Genomic DNA, 26,642 nt, shown 5'->3' on the forward strand with positions numbered 1-26,642 from the left:
TTTCACACTTAAAAAGGTATTTTTGCATCCGCTCTTACAAAGATTGAAGATTTATCATTTTAAACACAAAGGCAACAGGAACTCAGGTGTCAGGTGACAAACATCTCCAACACCCATGAGCCCTCTAAAAAAACACCCTAGGGCCTAGAAATGTGGTTTGTCTTCATTTGTTTTCCTCTTTTGCCCTCCAATCCCAGTCTCTGATCACTGAACTCTATTTACTGTTTAAGATATCTAACCATTTCTCCTCCCTACGGAAGCTCTCTTGCACTGGTGTACAAATGCTACTTATAAAACCAGATAAACATTAATATGGAAACGGCATAGAAAATCCCCAAATGGCAAGAAAAATTGAACATTCGTTAACTTCCAATTATTTCACATGGTCAGCTAAAGACAGAAGGAATAATTACTCTGAGACACTCAAGTAAGAAGTTATGGCAGCTTAAAGAGAACAGCTACTCAATCTTTATTAAATGGAATTTCCTTATTAGGCTTCTCAATGTCCTTCCCTAGGTCATCAATACTCCACTGCCTATAGTTACTTAACCACTAATAGAAAATGGTTAAGGTATGGAATAGCCATAGAACAGATTATTACTGCAGTCAGTAAACTATGCTATGGAAGTATACTGACATGGAAAAGATGTTTGCAATATACAGACACACCTTGTTTTATTGTGCTTTGCTTTACTGCACTTTTTTACAAATTCAAGGTTGGTGGCAACTCTGCATCGAGCAAGTCTATCAGTGCCATTTTTCCAACAGCATTTGCTCATTTTTTGTGTCACGTTTTGGTAGTTCTCGCAGTATTTTTTCATTATTTTGTTATGGTGATCTCTGATCCGTGATGTTACTATTGTAATTGTTTGGGGATGCCATGAACTGCGCCCACAGAAGATGGCAAATTTAATGCATAAATGTGTGTTCTGACTGTTCCACCAACGGGCCATTCTCCCATCTCTCCCACTCCTTGGGACTCCCTATTCCCTGAGACACAGCAAATTTGAAATTAGGTCAGTTAATAACCTCTAAGTGTTCAAGTGAAAGGAAGTCGCATGTCTCTCACTTTAAATCAAAAGCTAGAAATGTTTAGTGAGGAAAGCATGTCTAAAGCAGAAACAGGCTGAAAGCTGGTCCTTTTGGGCCAGTTAGCCAAGCTGTGAATTCGAGGGAAAAGTTCTTGAAGGAAATCCAACCAGCTATGACATTCCCTTAAGCCAAAGCCTAATCCAGAGCAAGGCCCTAATTCTCTTCAATTCTATGAAGACTGAGAGAGGTGAGGAAGGTGCAGAAGAGAAGTTTGAAGCTAACAGGTTTGTCCATGAGGTTTAAGGAAAGAAGCGATCACTATAATATCAAAGTGCAAGGTGAAGCAGCAAGTGCTGCTGCGGAAGCTGCAGCAAGTTATCCAGATCTAGGTAAGATAACTAATGTGGGTGGCTTTACTAAACAGATTTTCAGTGTAGATGAGACAGCTGTGTGTTGGAAGATGTCATCTAGGACTTTCACAGCTAAAGAGAAGTCAATGCCTGGCCTCAAAGTTTCATAGGACAAGCTGACTCTCTTGTTAAGGGCTAATGCAGCTGGTGACTTTAAGTTGAAGCCAATGCTCATTTACCATTCTGAAAATCCTAGGGCCCTTAAGAGTTATGCTAAATCTGCTCTGCCTGTGCTCTGTAAATGGAACAAAGCTTGGATGGTAGCACATCTATTTACAACATGGTTTACTGATTATTTTAAGCCCACCATTGAGACCTACAACTCAGGAAAAAAAAATTCTTTTCAAAATATGACTGCTCATTGACAATGCACCTGGTCACCCAGGAGCTCTGATGGAGATGTATAATGAGATAAACACAACATGCATTCTGCAGCCCATGGATCAAGTAGTTTCAAGACTTACTTTTTAATGAACATTTTGTTAAGGCTATAGCTGCCATGGATAGTGATTCCTCTGATGGATTTGGGTAAAGTCAATTGAAAACCTGGAAAGGATTCTAGGTGCCATTACAAACATTCATGATTCGTGGGAAGATGTCAAAAGATCAACATTAACAGGAGGTTTGGAAGAAGTTGATTACAACCCTCATGGATGACTTTGAGGGGTTCAAGATTTTAGTGGAGGAAGTAACTGCAGATGCGGCAGAAATAGCAAGAGAGGTAGAAGCAGAGCCTGAAGATGTGACTGAATCGCTGCAACCTCGTGATAAAACTTCAATGGAGGAGGAGTTGCTTCTTATGAATGAGGAAATGAAAAGGTCTCTCGAAATGGAATCTACTGGTGAAGATGCTGTGAAGACTGCTGAAATGACAACAAAGGATTTAGAATATGACATAAACTTAGTTGATAAAGCAGCACGGGGTTTGAGAGGACTGACTCCAAATTTGAAAGAAGTTCTACTGTGGGTAAAACTGCATTGCATGCTACAGAGGAATCTTTCATGAAGAGTCAATTGACGTGGCAAACTCTATGGTTGTCTTATTTTAAGAAATTGCCACAGCCATCCCAACCTTCAGCAACCACCACCCTGATCCATCAGCAGCCATCAACATCGAGGCTAGACCCTCCAGCACCAGCAAAGATTATGACTCACTGGAGGCTAGATGATGATTAGCAGTTTTTAGCAATGAACTATCTTAAAATTAAGGTATGTATATTGTTTCTTCAACACAATGCTACTGTGCACTACAGCACAGTGTAAACATAACTTTTATATGTGGTGGTCTTGAACTGTACTCACAACATTTTGGACCAAAACCTGCATTATTTATAAAAAGTTTTGGAATGAGAAGAGTAGAAATTTAAGGGAGTGGAGATTGGTAGCAGAGTGAGAACCAGTGTCTTGTTTTTATGCTAACATATCCATTAGTAAGAATAATTTGAAGTATAATAACATTTCCGTACCTATTTTCTTTTTTTAATATCGGAATATTGTTGCATTACAGTGTTGTGTTAGTTTCTGCTGCACAGCAAAGTGAATCAGCCACACATATATATACATCCCCTCTTCCTTGGATTACCTTCCCATTTAGGTCATCACAGAGCATTAAGTAGAGTTCCCCGTGCTGTAAAGCTGGTTCTCATTGGTTATCTGTTTTATACATAGTAGTGTATATATGTCAATCCTAATTTCCCAATCCATCCCATGGCCCCTCTTTGTATCTGTGTTTGTGCTCTACATCTGTGTCTCTATTTCTGCTCTGCAAATGAGTTCTATACCATTTTTCTAGTTTCCCCATATATGCATTAATATACGATATTTGTTTTTCTGACTTACTTCACTTCACTCTGTACGACAGTCTCTAGGTCCATCCACATCTCTGCATGTGGCACAATTTCATTTCTTTTTATGGCTGAATAATATTTCTGTACCTATTTTCTAAACCTAATTATTCTAGGCTTTTCCATTCTTGCTAAAAACCTACTTTGCAAGGGGATTCTTTTGATAAATTTCTTTATAGAAAGATTTACACATCATTACAGTAACTAAGCTGCTAGCCGATCCAAATGTTTTCAGTTTAGCACCCAGCCTCCAAGGCTGTGTAAATGGAATAACGTCAAGTTCTCCTCAGTAGGTTTGTCTAATTCTTGATTATCCACATTGGTGTGGTGTGGCAATTCCCTGGTAACATAGGCCCATGGGGTTCCTGGAGCCTCTCGCCCAGTACATCCCTAATCAAGAAAATGAATGTAGGCATGTGAGGAAAGGCAGATTCAGACAGAGACCTTGGATAAGTGCCTATCAGTTTTGCTAACATAGTTTCAGACAAAGTTTTGGTTTCCTCTGGCAAGGAAAGCCTCCAAAGTAGATTATTTTTCAAGGTCCTCTGAAAGATCTTGACCTTATATTAGATAAAGGTTAAATTCATATTCAATATCAATCTATGCTGGAATTGTATAAATACTATAACACACTTAAATAATTTAACTTTCATATTTTTGGAAGCTAAAACTACAAAAATAATTCTATAGAGCAATGATCCTACCCATCATCAAACCTATATATTCCAGAGTCATCTAGCACAGCCTAAGAATCTGTCCAAAATTTACGATGAAAAGACTTCCTATGGCAGTGTAATACCCCTAAGTAATAAGAATAGAATTTTGGTTTCATTAAAACAATCTAGAAATGTCTTTATTCTTGCTTTTTAACAAACAGCAACAATTTATTCCAGTCAACATCAAGTCAATTTCACTTACGAAGTAATATTTTTATCAACCACAAAACCTTTCAGAAGGTACTTAGGAACTAAAAGTTAAAAACTTGTACCCTCATATTAGAAAAAAATTAGTTTTATAGTTTTGGTGATAAAAAGACAAAAACCCGTAACAAAGGATGGAAACTGGGTAGAGTCTCAGTTGGGCTCAGGATTTTAGTTAACATTAATGTGTATAAATCACTCACTCTTTTATTCAGGTAAATAGTGATTATTTGTGGTCAACTATGTAAACACGCAACTACACAATCTGAAACTAGCCAAACCTCTAGTTTTACTATAATGTGACACTTATTTAAAGAAAAAAGCTAAATTCGGATAGGAGCATAAGCAACACATTCCACACTAAGAATGTGGGTCACTGACTGGGGAGAGGGGTAACTGTGTAAAAGGAAATTTTCAATTCTGGCAAACAGCAGTCTTCCAGTCTAAACTAATGATTGCATGAAAAACACCAAGGAGAATACATTCAAGTTAATGGAAACAAGTCTTTATTAAGTAACTTTTAATATCAGAAAAATAAAACTCTTATAATTCTCTTTACAGCAAATATATAATATCAGTGCTTTGGCCATCTTAAGTTAAAGGCCCTTTATCATAAAATATATGGTTTTAAACTTTACTCAAATTGAATTTATAATCCCTATGACTTCCCTACATATACATAACAAAAGAGTGTAGTAAAATTAGCAAATACTAAACTATATTGATAATTTATCATTCTTAGTTTGTGGTTTTTAGAAACAGTACACGCACCTAATATATGTCGGTTCCTTGGCTTATTAGTTGCAGTGTACAATGCAACAGAATACAAAATACATGCTTGGTGAACATTCGTTTGTATCTACAAGACGGCAGCTAAAGATTAGGTTTCAATACTGACATTTAACTATCCTACAAGCAATCAGCATTACATAATATGCCATCAAGGCAATTTTTTATACTGAAAAAATCAAAATAAAAACCGTTATTTGTAAACTTTTATACGAAATGTAACTCTTCAAGTGGAAATAAAAAATAAAATTTGTCTATTTACTATTCAATACACATAGGATTTCAATTTTTGTTATACTGAGAAAAAAAGCTCTTTTGTGTTGGGAAAATAACGTTTCAAAAAATAATTAGTAGAAAAACCCACCAGTATAATGTTTTGTCCATTCAATGCCAGCACAGATTTGGGAACATACTGAGGATGAAGTCACAGACATCCACAGGTGAAATGTAAAAAGTGTATCTTAAAGAAATCTTTCCTTGTGATTGGAAATAAGTTCTGAAATGAAGTAAACTGATTGGAGGTCATCACAGCTGCTTTTGTGAATTATACTCAGGGCATTACTATCCCTCTCTCCCTCCCCCTCCCCTAAATTACTAAAAAATAAAAATATATTTATAATGTGCAAGACAAATATGGATTGAACATAAAATGTTTCACATTTTGATCTATAGTCTAAAAATTAAACAATAGCTTGATCAGACTAATGAATGGAATGTTCATATCCTCAATTATTAGCCAATACAGGTGCATCCCAAAGCCCTTCCTGAAATGGAAAAACCCAGGCGGCCATTTCCACATTCACCGAGGGAGGCAATGGGTAGGAATTCACAATAGACACAATTGCATTCCTGATCCACTGATCAGACCAGCCGTGAGCACTCTGGGCGAGATGAAGGTCAATGTAGCAGTTTTTGTCCCAAATTATAACCAGTGATCGAGTAAACCGCCATCAGCCCTATTATTACCAATAAGTAATCACAATGCATTAAAAAGTTACTTGCAATCCTGCAGAATTAGGCATAAGTTGTTGTGAAATAAAAAACAAACGAACCTGTTTTGTCAAAACTGGCAGTGTAAAGAAGGCAGCACTGGAAGTGTCTGAATCATCTGTAATGCCAAGTACCCTCCATAAACTCTTAATGTGGTGAGGCTTTGGGACCCATCGTTTTGAAATCTTAGACGTATACACTTTTCTCACAGGTTCACACAACCTATGATTATCTTCACTCAGCAGAGTTGAATGTCAGCTTTAGCAATTCTTACACAAGCTATGTCTCTGGGTCTACAGGATAGTATTAATAATTCAAACCAAACTAATAGACAAGAGACCACTTAGGTTTAGTGTTACCATAGCAGCCTTTTATAAGTTTACTAACAACTTTAGCCTAATCCCAATAAAGCCTGATAACAGTCATAAGAATTCATTAGGAAGTTTACTGGGGGTACCATTATACCCATGCCTTTACGAGTCCATATAGAGATATAGTATTTATGTATATATATATAGTTAAGAGTGAATTTGGATTGCCTGAGTAACAGCTGTCTGGCAAACTGGACATGATGGCGTTCTCTTTTCACAGATCTTGTTGGCACATTCCATGCAGAAGAGGTTGTGGCCACATGGAACTAGGGCAGCAATAACTTCATTCTCAAAGCAAATCACACAGTCGTGCTTTCGTCTTGATTCTGGAGGTGAGCTAGAGGTGGAACCACCATTGGAAGAGGAGTAACTATTGGTACCATTAGAAAAAGCAGGGATGTATATGGGAAGGCCAACATGGTTGCCTGTACTAGGTGGGTCGCTCCTAACCCTCCGAGCAAGTGGGTGTTCCATGCTCTCAGGAAATGTAGGAGACAGACGAGGAGTAGATGGCTGACTTCCTCTACGCTGAGTCTTCATGTTACCAGGAGGATCACTCCCAAAGCCAGAGAGTGGGTTAACTGGTTCAAACGGAGTCCAGATAGTTTGAGCGGATGTTGGTAAAGAGTCAAAGGCAGGAGAATCAACCGCAAGATCTTCTGAGCCTACAGAAGGTAGTGTATCTCCAAACCAAAAGTTTCCTGTGCTAAACGGGCTTGTTGGACTAAAGTCAGCCAGCCTATTGCTTCCAAAGTAGGAATCTGTGGAACCACTTCCCAGAGAACTGGAACTATCATTTCGATAATTGGAGATCATTCTGGCGCGGCTAGGAGGAACTGGATTGGAGGAAAGCCATGCAGAGCTGAGAGTGCCACCTTCAAAGCTTACATCGGTACCATTGTAATGGAAATCATTCTCTTCGTTGAGCTCAATGTAGTTTCCTGTACGCATGGCAATATGCATTTCTATTTCTTCTCGTGCTCGGTCCACATTCTCGGGCATCCCTGTCACTTCAAAGACAGGCTCCTTATCTCTGCTCGGAGTTACTATGTATGTGTGGGTCTGCTGCTGAATTCTTTTAATAGTTGCTCCTTTGGGTCCAACTACTAATCCTACCACCCGATAGGGGACCCTGACTTGAACGGTGGTCTGACCGGGCAGATTAGGACTGCATGACAACCCTCCCAGGGCAGGGCCATTTTTGTTTCGAGATGCACGAATCATGGAGAAGTGCTCTGCAGCTGAGAGAATTTCTCTTTTGGCCATGGCAACATCTTCTTTCCGTCCAGTGACAACAAAAATGGGCTCTTCACCACGAACAGGTGTCTTGATATACGTGTTCGTCTTGGCTCTCAGCGCTTTAATTTTACAACCTGTTAGAAAGAGGATATTTTGTAAGTATCAACATCTACTTCAACAATATTGATAACGACAAATCACAGAAAGTCCTTTCGAGCTAACAGTCTACTTCTGGGCAGTTTTTCTTCCCCTCTTTAAGTTTTAGAGTTTTTTTCTTTATCACAAAAACTTAACACTAAATGACGATAAAGCTTTCCTAATTCCATTAAGACACCTAGATCCTGAGGCATACTTTCCTGGTGATCTCTCACTCTCAGGGAAGAGGTGACACCTTTACTGGAGGTCTTTAACTCAGAGGTCAGGCTTACCGTTTCTTCCTCTTGTTATTAGTCATTGCAAATGATGCATGAAATAGGCCAGCTGCACTATGAGCAACTGACTTTCAGAACACTAATAGTTTACGACAGGGTGTTGGTGGCAAAGAAAAACCATTAATGTACATGTGAGACATTTAAATCTATCGTCTTCTTTAATCTACATAATAACCCTAAGGACGAGACTGCTACACTCCTTTTATTGCTAAGGAATATAAAGGGCACAAAAATTGTATAACATGTCCAAGTTCACACAGCAAGTGAGAGCCAGAGCCAGAGTTAAACCTAGTCCGATTTCATAATTTATAGTCTTTTTGTTAGTCCTAGAACCTCAAATTCCACACAACTATACTATATGATAAAAATTCTTCAACTGACTTCCATTTAATTGTCATATTTTACCTTAACATTACTCTTTTCTCTGTAAAACTCGATTGATGACAACAGCAAAATGCTCAAGGCTAGTACATCATCTCATTTCTGTTCCATCAGTTGGATTTCAGGCTTAACTAAGAATGAGCTGTCTTTATCCCTATTTGTTTATGCTAGCTGTACTCACACATTAACTAAATTAACTATTATATAAAGCAGTGACATAAATACAAGAAGACATTGAACTTGTATGAAAACTGATTTAAAAAAAATTCAATAAAGATGAGTACCTTAAAGAAAAAAAAAAGATGCTATTGAACTATGGGTGAGACAACTGTAAAATCCTGGGGTAAAAAAACTAACATAGAATAACTCTGCACTCACTGTAAAGTCCTTGCTAAATTCAAAAGAAACATACTGGAAATTGTTATGGAATATGACCACTGGATGTGGTTTTATTGAAGGACGACACTGGTTGGCAGCCCCATTCTCAAATAAAAGGCTTTGGCCCTAAATCCTAAGTATATTTCAGTTACATAAATAAAACATCTGAGACACCTATGCATAACTACCCATGGGTACTTTTTGGAATAACCACCCATTACCAGTGCCAACTGCGTGAGATTAGAGGGTTTTAAACGGTAACTTAAGATGTCAAATATACAACTAAGGTATAAAACTCTGGGCTTACACTTTTCAAAGATGTTAATGTGAAGCTTGCCAGAATAGATTTCTTCTCATGAATATATCATGCTATTTCTAATTCCTCAAAATAAAGCAGCTGGGTACTACTGAAAAACACAGGTCACAATCTGAGCAGATCTTTTTCTTAAACTTTCTTTTTCTGGCCCTCAACAAATGCATAATGTACAAAAACTGATTCTTCCTGGACGTCATCTCTAACCTGTGTGATTACTGCAATAGCCTCCCCCCCCACCCCCGCCAACAGGTCTCCTTGCCTCCACTCTTGCCTCACTCCAATCCATTCTCCACGTTCACTTTAGGCAGCTGATGCGTTCTAAAGAAAGCACCGATCACATGCTCACTTCTTTGCATGGAGTGCTCCCTTCTACCACAAGGGTAAATTCCAAACTGTGGGACACACAAGGTCCCCCTGTACCTGGTACCAGGTTACTTCTCTCTAGCCACATCTCCGTACCTGGCTCCTTTCCCCCTCCTCACTTAAACTCTGCAGTGTGCTTCCACCAGAGTAAACTCCTGTCCATGCTCCCTTGCTTCCATGATTTCAATGTTCCTTTATCCTTGCTCTTTTACTACCAGCTCTGCTTAAGTCCCAGGAGCCCTTCAGATTTTAGTTTAGATGCCTCATCCTCTACGAAGCTTCCTCTCCCTCAGGACTGGTTTGTGTGCCCTTCCTAAGCATTCTCAAAGCACTGGGTGGTTGGCTATAAGTATATGCCATGGGGTGGCCATATAACATTTGTTGAAACAAAGATCATTTTTCTATATAAGAACGCTGGGCCTTTCTTATACATGTTGCTTTACATCTAAGCATTTTTGTTGAGCTTTCCCGGCCTCTCATATTCTGGCCCCATACTGCTAATCCAACCCTGTTGAAGAGAGTTGACTATGCTAACTTTAATTATGCTATGAAGCTATTGAATATGTTATTCAATACAACTTAACTTACTACTGAACTTTTGGATCTGAACCACAAATGAAGATCCTGTTTCTCCTTCCAACAAACTCTAGAACTTAAAAGAAATGGCTGCTTTCTCACTGCTGGATCTTAGGTACCTATTATGAAAACACTTTTAGAGTCAGGTTTACTCTAACCTGAAGGTTATATTTGAGAAGATGGGGTTGGGGTGGGGGGAGGGTGTAGCTAAAAGCAAAACTGCAAGGAAAGCACTTAAGTGTAGTAACTGGAGGAGGTAAGAAGGGCCGAGAAAAGGAGGTGGGTTGGGGGCTATCAAGAAATTACTACAATCAGTCAAATTTATGCTACTGTAAAACATGAAAGTTTTTATTATAGTGTATGGCTGTAAGTTTATATCTATAATGAAGTGCAAGATTAAACTGATAGTGTAACTTCTGAGTATAGCAAAATCTATATCTGCTTTTGCTCCACAATAGAAAGTGAACTGGAAGATCTGAACAATAAGACTTCCACATCTACTTATTTATACAGGCTAGGAAACCCTCTCATTCAGCACAGTAGGTCTTGCTTGAGGCTGAGAACTGCAATCATTTCCCATCGGCCAATATGTGACTGATGGAGAGATGCCTAAGAAAGGGGTGGTGTGAGTACCTAATTCTTCATACTACACACTCAGGGGTTATTTGGATACATGAGTTTCTTCTCTGCACTACAGCTTAACAAGAAGGCAGTCTGCTAGAGTCACACATTTCTAACAAAGAGGGTCCTGATCATCCTGCAGAAAAACACTGGGCAACCTCTATGGAGGACAAGGGGAGAGTTAGCTTGAGAGTCTAGGGTTGGCCCCTCTCAACCCTTACTACAGCAAACATTAGAAAGTTGAATTAAGATACTGCTCTAAATGCTTCTGAGACTATAAGCAACTGTCAGGTGCACCTTAGTAGAATACTTTGCTTAATACCTAGTAGGTTTCTTATTAACTAGGAAAATATGCCTAAAGGTATACAGACATGATCAGGCCTATGGTTGGTATTAATAAATTGGTGTTTAATACATGGCTCATTGGGAAGACAGATGGCTGGAGTGTGGACCACCTCTGAGACAGGGGCGTAAGACAGGCCTACCCTGCTCAAAAGGATCATGTGCGTAGGTTTTGCAGATCAGGGGAAAGAGCGAACAGAAAGATAGCAAAGCCAACCCCTTTTATGCCAGAGCCAACAGACACAGAAGTACTTCTTTTTGCTCCTAAAATTTATAAGACAGTTTTAAACGCAGTAGACTTACATCAGGAAACCTATAGGAAACTATAGGAAACCTCATCAATCATAATATCGTTTCTATGAGAACATACATATTCTGAGCTCCAAACAACCAACACACGGTTTCTAGAATATACATACACGTTATAAAGTTGGGGACAATCTGAATAGGCAGAATTATAAACATGGCACAAGCTAAGGAGAAAAAACAAATCTGTTTTACTATTTTGCAGGTAGAGGAGGTAAAAAAGCTTTTTGGAGTATTTTAGATTGAGTTTCTACTTAAAAGTACAAGATATTTTAGAAAACCATGGAAAAATTTATAACCTCAGAGTGGCACAAAACTCAGAAGCCATAATGGTACTAAAAAATTAGACTGCACTTTAAAAACTGCTGCATGGCAAAACTCACCAAATACAAGGTAAAAAAAAAAAAAAAAACCATCTACAACTCACACCACAAATGGCTAATTTCTCTCTTACAGAGGTACCCATGTACCTACCCTTACATATCAAAACACCAGAACCCAATAGAAAAAATAGGTGAAAGAAATAGCTCACAGCAAAGAAAATATATAAATGGCTCTGAACACAAAAATTCCCATTTTCATGTGAATTGAGGTATCATTTTCTACCTATAAGACTGTGAAATATCAAAAACAAACACTGCTAGTAAAAATGAGGGAAAAGCCTTCATATTTAGCTGCTGAGAGTACAAACTGCTCAAGGGCAGTATGCAATACCCAAAATTACAACTCCGAGTATCCTTTTGCCCCCACAATCCCACTCATAGAATTGAGTCTGTAAGAGTACTTGCACAAGTGCAATGACCTTTGCATTATAGTACTGTTTGCATTGTGTGAGGCTGGTACAGCTATGTAAGGGAATACTATGCAGTCATAAAACTGGTTGACTTAGGGAGACAGGGTAGCAGGGTGACAATTTTCCATGCACACTTTTATTTCTTACAAATTTTGAATCATATAAATGCATTTTTTTCAAAGAAATATGATTAAACTAGAAAATTTTAAAAATTAGGTAGGAAGAAATGATATATTTTACTAGACTAATAAGCATATTGATCAGACTTTTGACTAGTTCTGAGATTTAAAAAAAATTTTATGAATAGCAGGGTAAACGATTTCATAACCTCAAAGCTGAACGAGGTTTTTTAAGTCCAAGAATTAAGGACTAACAATTGCTTTTTTACAGTTACGAATAAAAAAACAACATATGCCAAGCAGTATACCAGACTGTGTAGAGATTAGGAGCTAGGACACCACTAATGACTTTCATAGCTGCATTTTATTTGGAAGTGAATTCCCCCAATCAAAAGTCTCCAACTTACCTCCCTCCTGTAGGAACCCATTTCCCCTTTCTATATCACTGTGGCTGGAGCTGTGTTTCACCTTAAAACTCTTTAGCTGCAGCTGGAATTCTGGTCCTCTCACTCCCTGGTATACCAGAGGTTGGGCCTTGCTTCTTCAGGGTAAAGAGAGCCCCTCCCACCAGCTGCCTGAGCAGTTAAGAGGGTGAGGTCCTTTGTCGCTGGGAGAGGAGCTGAAGAAAAGGAACTGAAATGATATCTTCAGTGTTTCTCAAACCATGATTTGTGATATCAATAGGTCCGAAATGTTTCAGTAAATATGTGTATAATGGTCTGCAACATAAAATGTTGTTTTGCTTGCGGGTAGGGGTAGGGTCACAGTCAGAAAAGCTTAAAAGCACTAGACTAAATCTTTAAGGCCACTTTTTAATTCCATGAAACATGTGGAATGATATACTTGAATGAACCAGATACAGAATTACAGTCTGCAATGTAGATATAATTACAGTCCAAATCAATTCACCTTAAAAATAGGAAGATTATCCAGATTAGATGGGTGGGCCTGGCCTAATCATGAGTCCTTAAGAAGAGTTTTCTCCAGCTGGCTTCAGAAAGCAATCTATGCCTGACCTGCCCATGGAGACCTCACGGCAAGGAACTGCAAGCAGGCAGCTTCTAGGCTGAAAGCTAGAAGGAAAATGGAGGCCTTAATCCAGAAATCTTGTTCTGTTCTTTAGTTTTGCTCATTACCTGCTTAAACTTTCTAGTGCTGCCATAACAAGTTACCCCACATAGTGGTTTCAATGTCACACATTTTTATTTTACAGTTCTGTAGGTCAGAAGTCTGACATAGGTCTCAACAGGGCTAAAATCCAGGTGTTTGCAGGGCTGTGTTCCTTTCTGGAAGCTCCAGGGAAGAATATATTTCCTTGCTCATTCAAGTTATTGGCAGAATTTAGTTGCTTACAATCATAGGACTGAGCTCCCTGCTTTCTTGCTGTCTGTCTGCTGAAGGCCATTCCCAGCTTCTAGAGGCCACCAACACGGCTTGTGGCCCTGTCTTTCCACCTTCAGAGCCAGCAATGGAGGCTGAAGCCTTCTCATGCTTCAAATCTCTCCCCTTCTCATATGTGACCCAGCTGGGAAAGTTCTTCTGCTTTTAAGGACTCGTGTTTACACTGGGCCCACCCAGATGATCTCAGACAACCTCCCTATCTCAAGGTCCATACTCCATATATATATTCAGAGTTTCCAGGGATGTAAGGTGTACGCATCTTTGGGGAAAGAGGGTTTATTCTGCCTACTGTATTACCATTTTTCCCTTCCTCCAATTATTTCCTCCATTCTTTCAGGTACCCGGCTTTTGAACAAAGGAAAGTATGTGCTTCAGAAAAATTTTAAATCCTAATCCAAGAATAGTGACCCAATGTCCTGGGCAGCAGCTAGATACAAGTAGCGAGATATAAGTACAAGAAAAGTTTGGGGATCACAGATACTGGAGTAGGGTGAAGGGATAAACTACTGATAAAAATCAAAATAGGCAGAAAAGAAATATATAAGCCAGGGTATTGACAAAGACAGGGTGTTTACGGTGAGAGATGAGTGACTTGGTAAGAGATGCACAAGTAAAACTTGGCCTCCACTTGTTCTAGGGGATTTGACTAGGTGTTCCTAGCTAAATCACTCCTTCTTCGGTCCAAGAACATTCACCAGCCTGACCCTTAAACTTACCCATTCAAATATTAAATTCCCTATTAAGGTGCAGGTGCTAATTTCAGGTAATATACAGGAACTATCATAATTTCTACTCTCGAGGAGCTCATGGTATAGAAAGGAAAGGAGCTCACAGTCATGGTAACAAGGCTGATATAAGATACTGATACAAGATAATTGCTTTAACGAAAATAGGCATACAAAATGGTGGGAGTACAGAAAAGGAGAAGGCTTTGTTGCTTATAGAAAATGAAAGAAGGCTTCAAAGGCATTTGAACTTAGGCTTGAAGAAAGCAGTCTGGCAGGTGGGAAGGAGAGTAGAGCAAAATGCAAGTGCCAAAGCAGGAATCAAGAGCACACGATGGCGGCCAGGAGACCACACCTGGCACAGTGCTGTGGGAGCTTTAAGTGACTGGAGGGTAGAATGCCAGGGGAGCAGGTCAGATGGGGGATGATTTAATCTTCAACGTGAGGCAAGGGAGTTTAAACTCTATCTTGTAGGTGCAAAGAACTTGTTTTGTTTTTTAAAGAAGCCCCAAATGTTATGTGAAGTGTCGCTGATTTTCAATAGAGGATTTTGTTTTCCAGAAATTAAATTCATTGTATTTTCCATTTGTCTCGTAAATTAGCTACAGATATAAGGTGATTTAAGAAATCTAAAACTCTTACAAACACACACCAAAACCATGTGTATTTTCACTTTGGGGCATCCTTCTCCAAGAGGCTTTATGTTAAAAGGGAAATCAGTGTATACAGAAGCACACTTTAATAGAAATGAGGGGGAGAGAAACTCCTTGAGTAGTTCTTTTTACCTTCAGGAAACAGAACTCTGGGCTTGATATTAATACTACCCCCAGCTCCCACCCCATCTGTCTCCTAAATTAAGTGGCCATCACCTACCTTCTCCCAGACTTTATCATTTCCTAAACATGCCTTGTTCCTCCTCTATCTCTACTCAGATATTTCCCTAAACAACCTGGAAAATCCTCCTAGCACCCCCCCCACCCCATATCTTCTGAGTAACAAACTCTTCTGAGTAATAAACACAGTCATTTGGAAAAGATGAAGACTGTGTGTGAAAGGCTCTATGAACTCAAAAAGAATAATACAAATATAGATATGACTCTATCACAGCTACCACTTATTAATACTATTCCAAGGTCTAGTTTAAAGGAAATAATAAAAGGAGCAAAAAAACTGATTAGATCCCAGTCCTGCAGATAATCTATTACCAGTTTGCTTGTGGTTTTAATGTTAGGTCATTCAACCTCTAGGTCCTTTCCAATGCTTTTATTTTTTGACCAAGTCCCTCTTCTCCTAGGAAATACAAAATCTCTTCTTTCTGAAGTCTAAAAAGCACTTGGGACAATTAGATACTACCATTATTTCACATGCATACATCTGTACTTCCTTTCCTCAAGAAAAGTAGGTTGAACAATAGCTGGGAATACAGACTTTGAACAGACCATCACTAACCATCTTTGCGAGCTCTAACAGGTCATCAAACCTCTATCTTTCCTTCATGGGTGAGGAACTATAATTAAAGTTACTTCTCTTGGTTGTTGCAAGGATTAAATGAAATAATGTATTAAAAATACTTATTACAATGCCTGTTATTCAAGTAGGTGCTAGGCTACCTAACCCCCCTCCCCACCACTTCGACTCAACTTTTCATATTAATAGCTTCAAAGACTGACGAATATCAGCTAAATCGCAGTAAAGAGTGTTTCTTAAGCATACAACTTAATCTAACATTTAAATAAATTGTTTAGATTAGCAATGCAATGGATTCCTAAACGCACAGTATAGAGATAGCTTTCCTTTCTTGGGTTCAAGTGTCCTTCTTGTAGCTCTAGTCAAAATTTTCTGAAATTTTCTGTTAAGAATACTGTTTCACTTTAGACATCACCATGTCAACACTTCGAACAGCTTCATTTATGTGATTTTAGTTTTGATTACCAGTGTTCATATGGACATCCAATGCCCTAAATCAAGAAGCATCTAAAATACAGATCCTTAAACAACTTTAGGTTGACTGGCTCCTCAGGTAAAGACAAGAGGGAAGAAAACGCCACATTATGAAAACTAAAATAAGTAATAAGATGGAAAGTTTCTAATCCAACAATTCAGTTCAATAAAATAAAGAGCAAGTATCTGCTATGTTTCAGGTACTTTAACTGACATTAAGATCACTGAGATTCAGTTCTGCCCTCACTGACTTGGATCAAACTTCAAGGACCAAAAGGATTTGGTGTCTACAACTGTTCAAGTACAGATATTGATCTATCATTTTCTTTTCTTATATTGTTGGTTGGTGGTAGTGTTCAAGCCTTTTACATCCTTGCTGCTTTGTCTGCTTGTTCTACTACTTACTAAATTGGTGTGCTGAAGTCTCTAATTCTATTAGCTTGAGAACCTGGATAACTTACTTACATCTCCATAGGCTGGTTTCCTTATCTGTATGGTGGAAATGTGAACGGATCAAATGAGATGATATACTACCTGACACATTTAAATGTTATTATTTTTTAATAAAATAAAATGAATCATTTTTCTATAGGAAGTTAAAAACATTAAAAAAATTTAAATCCTAAAGATAAAACTTATATTTAGATTGTGAAAAGCATGTTAAGATATTATAAACTTTACAAAACTGGGAGGAGATATGTTAAAGTCAATCTAATTAGTAATCTGAAAACTGGTTTACTTTTACATGATTTTAGGAACTCTTTTTGGACAAAAATAAAAATATAAGAGCTACAAGAGATAATCTAATTCAATCTCATTTTATACATGAAGAAAACTGAAGTAGAGAATTGCCCAAAGTTATAAACTAATGACTCCTAGTCCCTAAATACACCATTCTCTCAACCTGCCTTATTTTCTTAGTTGATTCTTAGAAGTGGGAATTCCCTGCATATATAAGGTATTTTTAAAATAGAGAATTTTAAAATTTAAATTTTAAACTAAATTTAAAATACCCCCCCTCCCCACTTAGTTTAGACAAGAGGATCGACATACTTAACAAAAAAAGGGGCTCATATTTGGCCTTTTACTAAAGCTGTGACATCCAGAAGAGGGTGTAAATTAGAGATGAAAGGCAGAACAATTTTCCTGAGGATTTTAAAATTAGGTTCATGCCCTTTCGAGGATGTTAACAGAAAGCTTAGAATTACCTCTATGGGAACCATATAATGGAGTCAGATTCACCTGTAAATGATTCTCTTCCAGACTATAGACTAGCGTAGGTCTTTACCAGGAAATACATTTCAAAAGTGATTTTAAATAAAATTTTAAGACATATTGTAAACTTAAAAAAAAATAATGTATATCATTCACTAGTGGTATATATAACCTAGGGAAAACTTAATAAAATTTTTGGTTTCAACTAGCATTTTCTCAGCGAACAAATCTAGCAGTAAAAAAAAAATTATAAACTTTATGCTGTCTCATAATTTATTATCTCTATACTTTCAATTGTACAGTGACTCTACTAACATCTCAAACTTGATCCTCACAAAGGGTGGGTGGGGGAGGGGCTGGGAAGAACAAGTGGATGGAACTAGTTTCTCCCCCTCCAAGAGGAAATTGAGAGTCCCTGAGGTTAAGTGATTTGTCCATGGTCACAGGCAACAAATGGTAAAACTAGGTCTCTAACAAGTTTTCCACCTCCAAGTTCAATGTCCTTTCCTGCAGGTACTGGTAGAAAGGTAGAAGATAAGCCAAAGGGGAGGGGAGAGCAGTACAGGAAGGGGGACAGTAATAAAAAGGTAAGGTCAGCCCAAAGGGCATTTTATGCAGTAACCTTTTGGTGGTTTTGAAACTATTCCCTCCCCACTCTCCTCTAACCATACTTAAAACGAATCTACTTTATGCTTATCTTCAACTACATCTGCAGTTCATTAAATAATTGTCTATTATTTTAAGGCCTAGTCTTACTATTGCATGATACCTCTTTACTTGTGGTCAAATCAGGCTTCCCTGCATACAATAAACTGCAGTTTTTGCTTATCGGACAAAGGCAACAAACCATGCCCATGTGAACTGTTCTTAAATCCCAAACACTAGCATCAAAGAGGTGCTATAATTATACAGTGTAACTTAAAATTCTCAAAATCAGACATGGAATAAAGACTCAACGTATTCAAATAACATTAAGCTGTGCATATTCAAGTTAGTATAGTTTGGCTTAGCATTACTAATATTAGAATGTAGTTTTAAAAGCTTAAATATCAGATGTAATCCATATAAATGTCTATATGGTACCTAATGGTAGTACAGAGATAGAAGTTAAAAGTAAACATGCATTATGGTATATAAGCCTTTGGGGAAGGATTAAGATGCAGTTTAATAAACATATCACTTTAGAATCACCTGAAGATCAATGGGGTTTTAAAGCAGATTATCCATAATCTACCTGGAGTTTCCTAAGGAGTTTTTCGGTTTTTTTTTTTTTCCTTTTCTTTTCTTTTCTTTTTTTTGGCTGCACTGTGCAGCATGTGGGATCTTAGTTCCCTGACCAGGGATTGAACCTGTGCCCCCTGCAGTGGAAGTGTAGAGTCTTAATCATTGGACCATCAGGGAAATCCCTAAATGAGTTTAAAATGCAAATGCACTTTCCTATTTAGTAACTATGAGCATTATCTATATTTTTTTGTCATTTTGAGTTTAAATTGCAAATTCTATAAGGCATAAATTACATTAAAAAATTCTGTCACAACCCCATAGATTTTAAAATAATACTGTGGTAGTCATCACGGCTGTTCATGAACATTTTGGCCCTCTCCTGTGGGCACATTGATTGTAATGTAATTTCTCGCCCACTTGAAGTTAGGTGTGGCCAGATGACTTGCTCTGATTAATGAAATACGAGCGGATGTGATCATTATTACTTCCCGGTCTAACATTTAAAGACCAGTGTGTGCTATGCCAGTGTCTCTCATCCTGGCACAGGGGAAGTCCAGCCAAGAACTGAGATGGTGGCTGCTCCACTGGTCTAAGACCCTGAATGACTAAAATGAGCAGAGCACCTGTGAATAAGAAATAAACCACTGTTGTTTCAATATTGAGATGTTGGGGTTCTCCGTTATCATAGCATCATTTAAGCCTATCTGGATAGAAGTGCCATGTGTCTAACAAGTATTTAGACATCAGTTCATTCTAGTTCTATCACATTAGAAGAATACAGTAATGTGGGAAACTGTCTGCTAAAGCAGAGAAAGGGTGAACGAGATTAACAGAGTGGTTTGAATTAATTCCAGGTTTAACTTAACAAAAGTAGTATGTGCTTATCACTTACAGTTTCATGTCAATTTATTTGCGTACAATTAATAGTACCTAGAGGTACTATAGATATGATTATACCCAGCTGAAGAAGAGGAATCTGAAGCCTAGGGAGTTTAAGTGATTTGCCCAAGACCACAAAGTGAGTTACTAGCACATAGTAATCAGAATTTAGGAATTTTAATTTCTGATTGCTGGCTCTTTCTAATGTGTCACAGCTGAGCAGAGACTGTTACAGGTAACTTAGGACAGTTTTCAACATGTATTTTTATATTAAAACATACATTCTAAAACATTTTTGTATTCAGTTTAAGACAAAAGCAATAAATTCTTCATTCTGTACAAATATTAAATTCATTCAAACCCAAATCCACAAAATATTAAGCACTATCTTATAACTAAATTCCACCTTTCCTTGAAAACTTAAAATGTAAGAACTATCTAGAATTCCAACCCATAGACATTGTTGGAAATTTTCTCTAATGGAAATCTCTAGCAGATGAATAGTTCTCAAATACTTGACTCCCTGGATCATTTTTAGGTCACTGGCATTTCTATCAGGGGGGCAGAAAATACACCCTTGAACTACCACTTTATTTTCCATTTCCTCCCTTGTGAATCAAAATAATTCATTAGCTGAATAAGGCGGGAGCAAAGGCAGTGTATCCCCCCACCCCCACCATTTGCAAAACAATTATAATCATTGAACCTTCCTCAATGGTCCCAGAGCTAATGCAAACTATTATTTAGATTTTAAAGCCTAGAAAATGACATTATTTAATTTTTAAAGCTAGCATGTATATACACACAAATTAACTTTCTGAATTATGACAGTGAATTTCTAGTTAGACACATTAGAACCAGAATGTCAGAATGATACCTGTGCCTTGTCTGTAATAGGCACCAAAATTTTATTAAGTAAATTAATTTGGATAGTGATGATATTTTAAGTTATGCATTTTAGAAATACAGTAACCCAACTCATGATTAGGGCAGAAATTAACCCAAAATACAATTAGCCTTCCTGAGCAAGATGCTTCAATACTGAGGCAGCATGACTTTACTTTTACTATCAAACAAACTGCTCTAACCCCAAGTTCCACTATCTGAGCAAGATACCTATCAGCACCTCAGTTTCTATGTCTGTAAAATGGGAATAACCACCTAGCAGAGTTAAATGGCATATAGTATAACACCTGGCAGAGAGAATGCCAAGAGTCCCTCCTCCTCCACAAAAGAAAAAGACACTGCTTTAGCATTATTCTGAAACTATTTCACCTCATGAAATGCATATTTTTTCTTAAACAGGGAATTTATGTCAAGACCAAGCTTTCTCTTTTTAAAACTTGAAGAGTGGTTCCACCCTAGGAAACCGCGAAAAATTTTCCCAAGAATGTATTTAAGACAACCTGAAGCAATGTAACATATTAACTGCTTAAAAAGTGACAATATATACAACCACTGGTATCAGTGGAGACAAGAGTAGCTCAATAAAGAAGAAAAAATTTCTAAGAGGGTCTAGCTCAATGATGGCTAAAGTAGGGTGCAAGAAAAGTCATTGCAGTGCAGGGGCAAAAAAAGAAAAAAAATCAAAACACTCCAATTCCCATTTTTACCTCATCCTTTTAAAATTGTTTACATTTTGTATAAGTATATCAGCATATGTATTATTCATATATTCAAATATTGATATTAGCTTAAATGCTTTTTGACAGTACAATTAAAAAAAAGCCAGAAATAGCTTTTCTTGACTAGGAGGCTAGAGAACACACATATACCATCAAGCAAATCACTAATGAAAATAGTTAAAGATGTATATTAAACAGTAATGTAAAACCTTGGGTTATAAGTCTTTAAAACAACTGAACATATGACATTCAATACTTATTCATAATGTAGTTAAGAATGGGTAGAGCTGTACTTTAACTCACTTTTTAGTCTAAGTGATTATCAATGACTGTATAAATTGGAACAAAGTCCACTGACAAACTAAATCTGTTAACCATGGTGAATATGCCTTGCAAGTACTACATTTTTAAAAAGTTAGATCTTAAATCAGTTGTCAGGTTTATTTTTGACGTTTGTATTCCAGAACTTATTTGATTATCAATAAGCCTCTTTAGTTCCTGGCTTTATTTTACAGTATTTTTGGTTTCAAAATGAGATGCAAACTTGAAAAGGGGGGCCAATTTAACATTTGCAAATGACCATATGCTGCTGGGGAGTATAAACATGAGGTCAACACTCTGCCAGCTTTCATAATTATCAAAAGCAGTGGTTTGTTTTTCTGAAAGACACTGGAACTAGAGGCCATCTACATGAGTTGCTAGTCTATATGACTCAGAATTCCATTTGTCCTACTCTTTGCTTCAGAGCTGAAGTCACAGATGTCTCCATCTGTGACATAATTATTTCCAAAACCAATTAAGAGACGTCACAGAAAATTATGACTTCAAGTAATGAAGAAAATGGCAGGAAGGGATAATTCTTAAGGAGGAAAATTCTATTCATCCAAAGCAAAAAGTAAATTAAATGATGCGCCCTTTTTATTCACTTAGGGAAAGGGGAAATTATCATGCTGCAAAAGGATGCAAACAGAAGTTGCCTAGTTTTCTGTAGGAGTGGGAAAATAACTTCACAGGTTTTATTATGGTGCTGCTGAGGGGTGGGGGTGGCAAAAGGGTCAATGATCCACCAGTTGAATGGCTCAGAACAGGAAAAGGATAAGACTTTTTGCTCTTAAGATAAGATAGAGGATGATGACATACTTTTAACAGTGTACTGTCAACTCTGGGAAAATATTAAGTGTAAAAGGAATAGTCAGCAATTTGTCTCCATGCCCCAAGACATAAATAGATTCACATTCCTTATTAACCAATAAGCTCAGCCCTAAAAAGAAAAACTAAAGACTTTATTTCATTGCTATAATTTGGTACGAAATAGAAACTTGGAATGAATTCAGTTTACTTTTAAATAATGGATTTGCATAAAGGTAACAGTCTGCATAATTAAGGACTATTTTATCATGCTTTAAAGGGTATAACACAAAAGACAAAAATTTGTATTAAACAAAAGACATCAGTATATTGTCCCTTAGTAAAACTGTCCTATAAGTGTTCTTTTCCTTTGTTACCCTGAACTGTCACCATAAGCACACTGAAGCAACTTGTGCTGAGAAATGCCACCCTAGCAGGGCCTGAACAGACACCTTCCCAGCCCCTTTTCACCACTCTCTAAGTATCAGACCCTAAGGTGTATCAAAACAAACACCACCCCACCCCCAAACTTTCCAACCATATCTAGAGATTATTTCTCCACACCTTTCCTCACACTGTCCCTCAGTCTTTCTTCCATCTCCATTTGTTAAACTCCTATCCATTCTCCAAGGCCCTCCAGGGTTGATGTTCTTATATGTACGAATTTGTTATACACTATAGTTAATGCCTTTAATTACAGATTAGATTAATGCCATTCGCTGTTTATTAGACTGTTAGCTTCTCAAGGGCAGCCAAGTTAGTCTGAATTAACCTCACATTCCCAACTGCCATAAACTCAATGCCTGGCTAAATACAAGCTTGATACATAGCAATCTCCTGATGTTGTTAATTGAATAGCCAACTCATTCTGGATCTATAATTTGAGATGTTATAACTTTATCCTATGTGAGGTGAAAACAGTTCTCTCTTAGATTAGTATCTTCAGTATTGCAAAACCAAAAACAACAACAAAGACAAACCAAAAACGGCAAGCAAAGTTTATTTACCAAACTATGGGAATAAACTCTTAATTGAATGGCATCGGCTTTGAACACTGCCTTTAAATACCAGACAGTCTGAAATACGCTATCTCCTCTACCCAGATTTCAGATGGATTTTTCTTATTAAAATCCTAGAGGTAAGAAATGAGCCAACTCTGATATTTGAAACCACCATTTCGACAGACCTCTTATTTATGTGTACTTTTAGACCACTTGGGAAAGATGAGATCATTTAAGCAGCAGCGCCATCATTTCTCTTTATTTGACCCCAACAATGCTCTCAAGCTAACAGTAGAGAGACATGCATCAACCAGGTTAAATCATATTGCAATAAGTCAGCTGCAGGTAATATTTACTCCTTCAATAAAGGGGGAAAAAGCTACACTAAAGCGCATAGGACCTTCCCTAAAAATGTCGGATACAGAGGTACTCTGGGCATCCCCTTCCCCCACCTTCACAAATCTACTCCTGGAATCTGAGACATAGGTCCTTTGTCTGAACAATGTGGGAGGAGTCTGTCTGCAGTACTGGTGTGCTGGCAAGAGAAGAGAATTTACTGAAAACTGTATAAAGGCATAAAGTTCCTTAACTCAATTACTTTACCGTCCAATTTTTCTTCATCGTGTACCCTGAAGTGTTCTAAAAGGTAGCCAGTGTGCCTTTTAAAGAGTTAAAACGTATCGAAAGGAATACAATAAGATCAACAGAGTTAGCTAAAAAGCTAAGTTTCCGAACAGTGGAGGGCGGAGGGGGGTGGCGGTAAGAACGACCACTTGAACATCCCCTTCCCTCTCGAAGGAGCTCTTTCTACAAGTCTCCATTTCTGTCAATTTCTGCTTCCCAACAAGCCGTCGTAAGGCAAGCTGAGCGCTTTTACAAAGCCAGTCCGCTGCGCAAACTTGCAATCTCAAAGCTTTCCGTGCACAACACCGAATCCACAACCGGCCCGACCTTTTACCACCTCACTGAGGTTTTGGTGCCACGCCAGCCGGGTGTTCCAGGAATACAGCCCGAGTAAAGTGAACACCGCCGGATAGGGTGGCTCGAGAAACTTATCACCTTCTATCAGGCAAGATGAGAGGAACACCGTGGGGTTTTCGCAAGGTGACCCATCTTCTCATCTCGTCCACCCTCGGCTCCTCCCAGACCCCTTCCCGGTGGACCCGGGGGACTCTCCGCGTTCGCCTTTCCTGCCCCAAGCTCCTTTCTTTCGTCTCCCCACCCAAGCCCGGGGCCAAGCCCAGCCGGACACCCCCACACCCACTCACCCTGGCGACCGACAATCTCGGCGACATGCTCGGAGCTGGGCACCGGGACGCACTCGGTGGTGTTGACGCTCTTCCTCCGGAGCAGGGCCGCCTGCTCCCCGTTCAGGGCGGCCGCCGCCGCCGCCGCCCCGCAGCCGCCGGGGCCGTAGGCGTGGGACAGCATCGCCGCCATCATGCCCTGGGCATCGTCCCCTCCGTAGAGCACCCCCGCCGCCGCGGCCGCCTCCCGGGCATCGAAGCCGGCGGCGGGCAGCAGCACCGACCCCAGGGACCCGCCCGGGATCGACTGGGTCTGAGAGGCGGCGGCCGCGGGCGGCGACAGCAGCAGCAGAGACGGCCGGTCCTCCTCCTCTGCCTCCTCCAGCTCCTCCTCCTCCAGCAGGTCTCCGTCCAGCTCCGCTTCCTCCCCCTCCTCCTCGTCCTCCTCCAGCTCCAGCTCGGCCGCCTCCGAGACCCCGGCCGGCCCGGGAGGAGCCCGCTCCTCGGGAGACAGCCCCGCCGCCCGCCGGGCCTGGCCCTGCGCCGCCGCGGCCCGAAGCGCCGGGGCGCCGGGCTCCGCCGGGCTGGGGTCGTCGAGGCCTAGCGCGGCCAGGCGCTCCCTCAGCAGGAGCCCGTCCCCCTCGAGCTCCGGGCCGCCCGCGGGCGGCGGCAGCGGCGGCGGCGGCGGCGGCGGGGGCGGCTGCGGCAGGGGGGCCGGGGCCGCCGCCAGGGCCAGGGCCGCGGAGCTGCCGCTCGGCATCGCGGCGGCGCGCTGTCAATGGCGGCGGCGGCGGCGGCGGCCGGGTCAGGCGCGGCGGGCGGCGAGCCCCATGGCGGACAGGGCCCCGGCCCTGCTCAGCGCACAAACACCTTTCCTCTGGGGAGGCGGCGGGGCTGGCGACCCGGGCCGAGCAGCGCCAGGGCCGCCCGGGGACGGGAGAGGGCGGGGTGGAGGGGCAGGGGAAGGAGGCAGAGGTAGGTAACTAGGTGGGTGGGTGGGGACGGCAGCGGGGCGGGCTGGCGGAGGTGGCAGCGGCTCCCCTCTCAGGCTTTCTTTTGTTTCATGGCCTTAACCAGCCCCCGGCGCGCGCGGCGGCGGCGGCGACGCCCCACGCCGCTCTCCGAATGAAGCCGGCGCGCTCTGATTGGCCGCTTTTAATCTCTGGGAGCCCGCCCTCTCCTCCCCGCAGCCTTCTAACTCCTTTCCCTAGCTCCACCCCCCCCACCCTCTTTGCGGGCCCCGCCCCGCCCCTCCCCAGAGCTCTGATTGGGTGAGCGAGAGGAGCCGGTCCCCCAAGCCTTCTCCTTCCGTCCTCTGCCCTCCCCCCACCCCTCCCTCCCCTTTCCCTGCTGGCCCAGGAGGAGAGGGACTGTGATTGTTCGCTTCACACGTCACTCTTTGTGACGTACCCAGGTGGAGGCGGGGAAAAGGAGGAGGGACGAAGGAAAGGCTGCAGAGAATGAAACTAGGAGCCAGGCGGGGTTTTCGCGCAGGCGCGTGCAGTCGAAGCACACACCTGGGTTTCGTGGGTTCCGCGCATCCCTTTGGCCCACCTGGGTGGGGTTTTTTAGCGCACAGTGGGAGCGGCCTTGGGAGTGTGGCGTAGGCATGGGCCCGGAGGGCGTTGTTGAAGAAGCGATTTCCCTCTTTCAGGGTACGGGCCTAGGGAGAGTCCATCGAAGGAGGGGCCAGATAAGCGTCCTCCTATCCAGCCGCGGGGGTGGTTTCCTGAGCCGCGTGGCTCCTGGGCCTTCCCTGCACCACCCCGGAATGCTCCTCCCTCCGGGCAGGGCCCTCCCACGCCCCACTGGCCTGGCTTGCGATGCGAGGCCGGTTGGTTACATCAGGAACTTTAAATGCAGGACTTGAGTTCTTTGGGGCTTTTCAAGGAAATTAAACCATCTTTTCCTCCTCCTAGACGTTCTTCCCACAGTATTGTCCGGGTGATCCCACACAGTGGCTGTCTTTTATAGGGCTTTGTTTTTCAATGGTTTGTTAAAAACAAATCTTATTACTTTCCTTCGTTTTAGGCCA

General features: G+C 40.5%; 1 protein-coding gene across 1 annotated transcript; it reads right to left on the reverse strand.

Annotated features, from left to right (window-relative positions):
- Nucleotides 1-4,699: 4,699 nt before the first annotated feature.
- On the reverse strand, nt 4,700-25,696 carry MEX3C (mex-3 RNA binding family member C). Its single transcript, XM_057700338.1, has 2 exons — nt 24,629-25,696; nt 4,700-7,729 (listed from the first exon to the last, which is right to left on the reverse strand). The coding sequence occupies exons 1-2, from the start codon at nt 25,365-25,367 to the stop codon at nt 6,504-6,506; spliced, it is 1,965 nt and encodes a 654-aa protein (XP_057556321.1). The 5' UTR covers nt 25,368-25,696; the 3' UTR covers nt 4,700-6,503.
- Between the last annotated feature and the right edge of the window lie 946 nt (nt 25,697-26,642).

This window comes from Hippopotamus amphibius, chromosome 11, assembly GCF_030028045.1.
Source record: "Hippopotamus amphibius kiboko isolate mHipAmp2 chromosome 11, mHipAmp2.hap2, whole genome shotgun sequence".
NCBI classification, from domain to species: Eukaryota; Metazoa; Chordata; class Mammalia; order Artiodactyla; family Hippopotamidae; genus Hippopotamus; species Hippopotamus amphibius.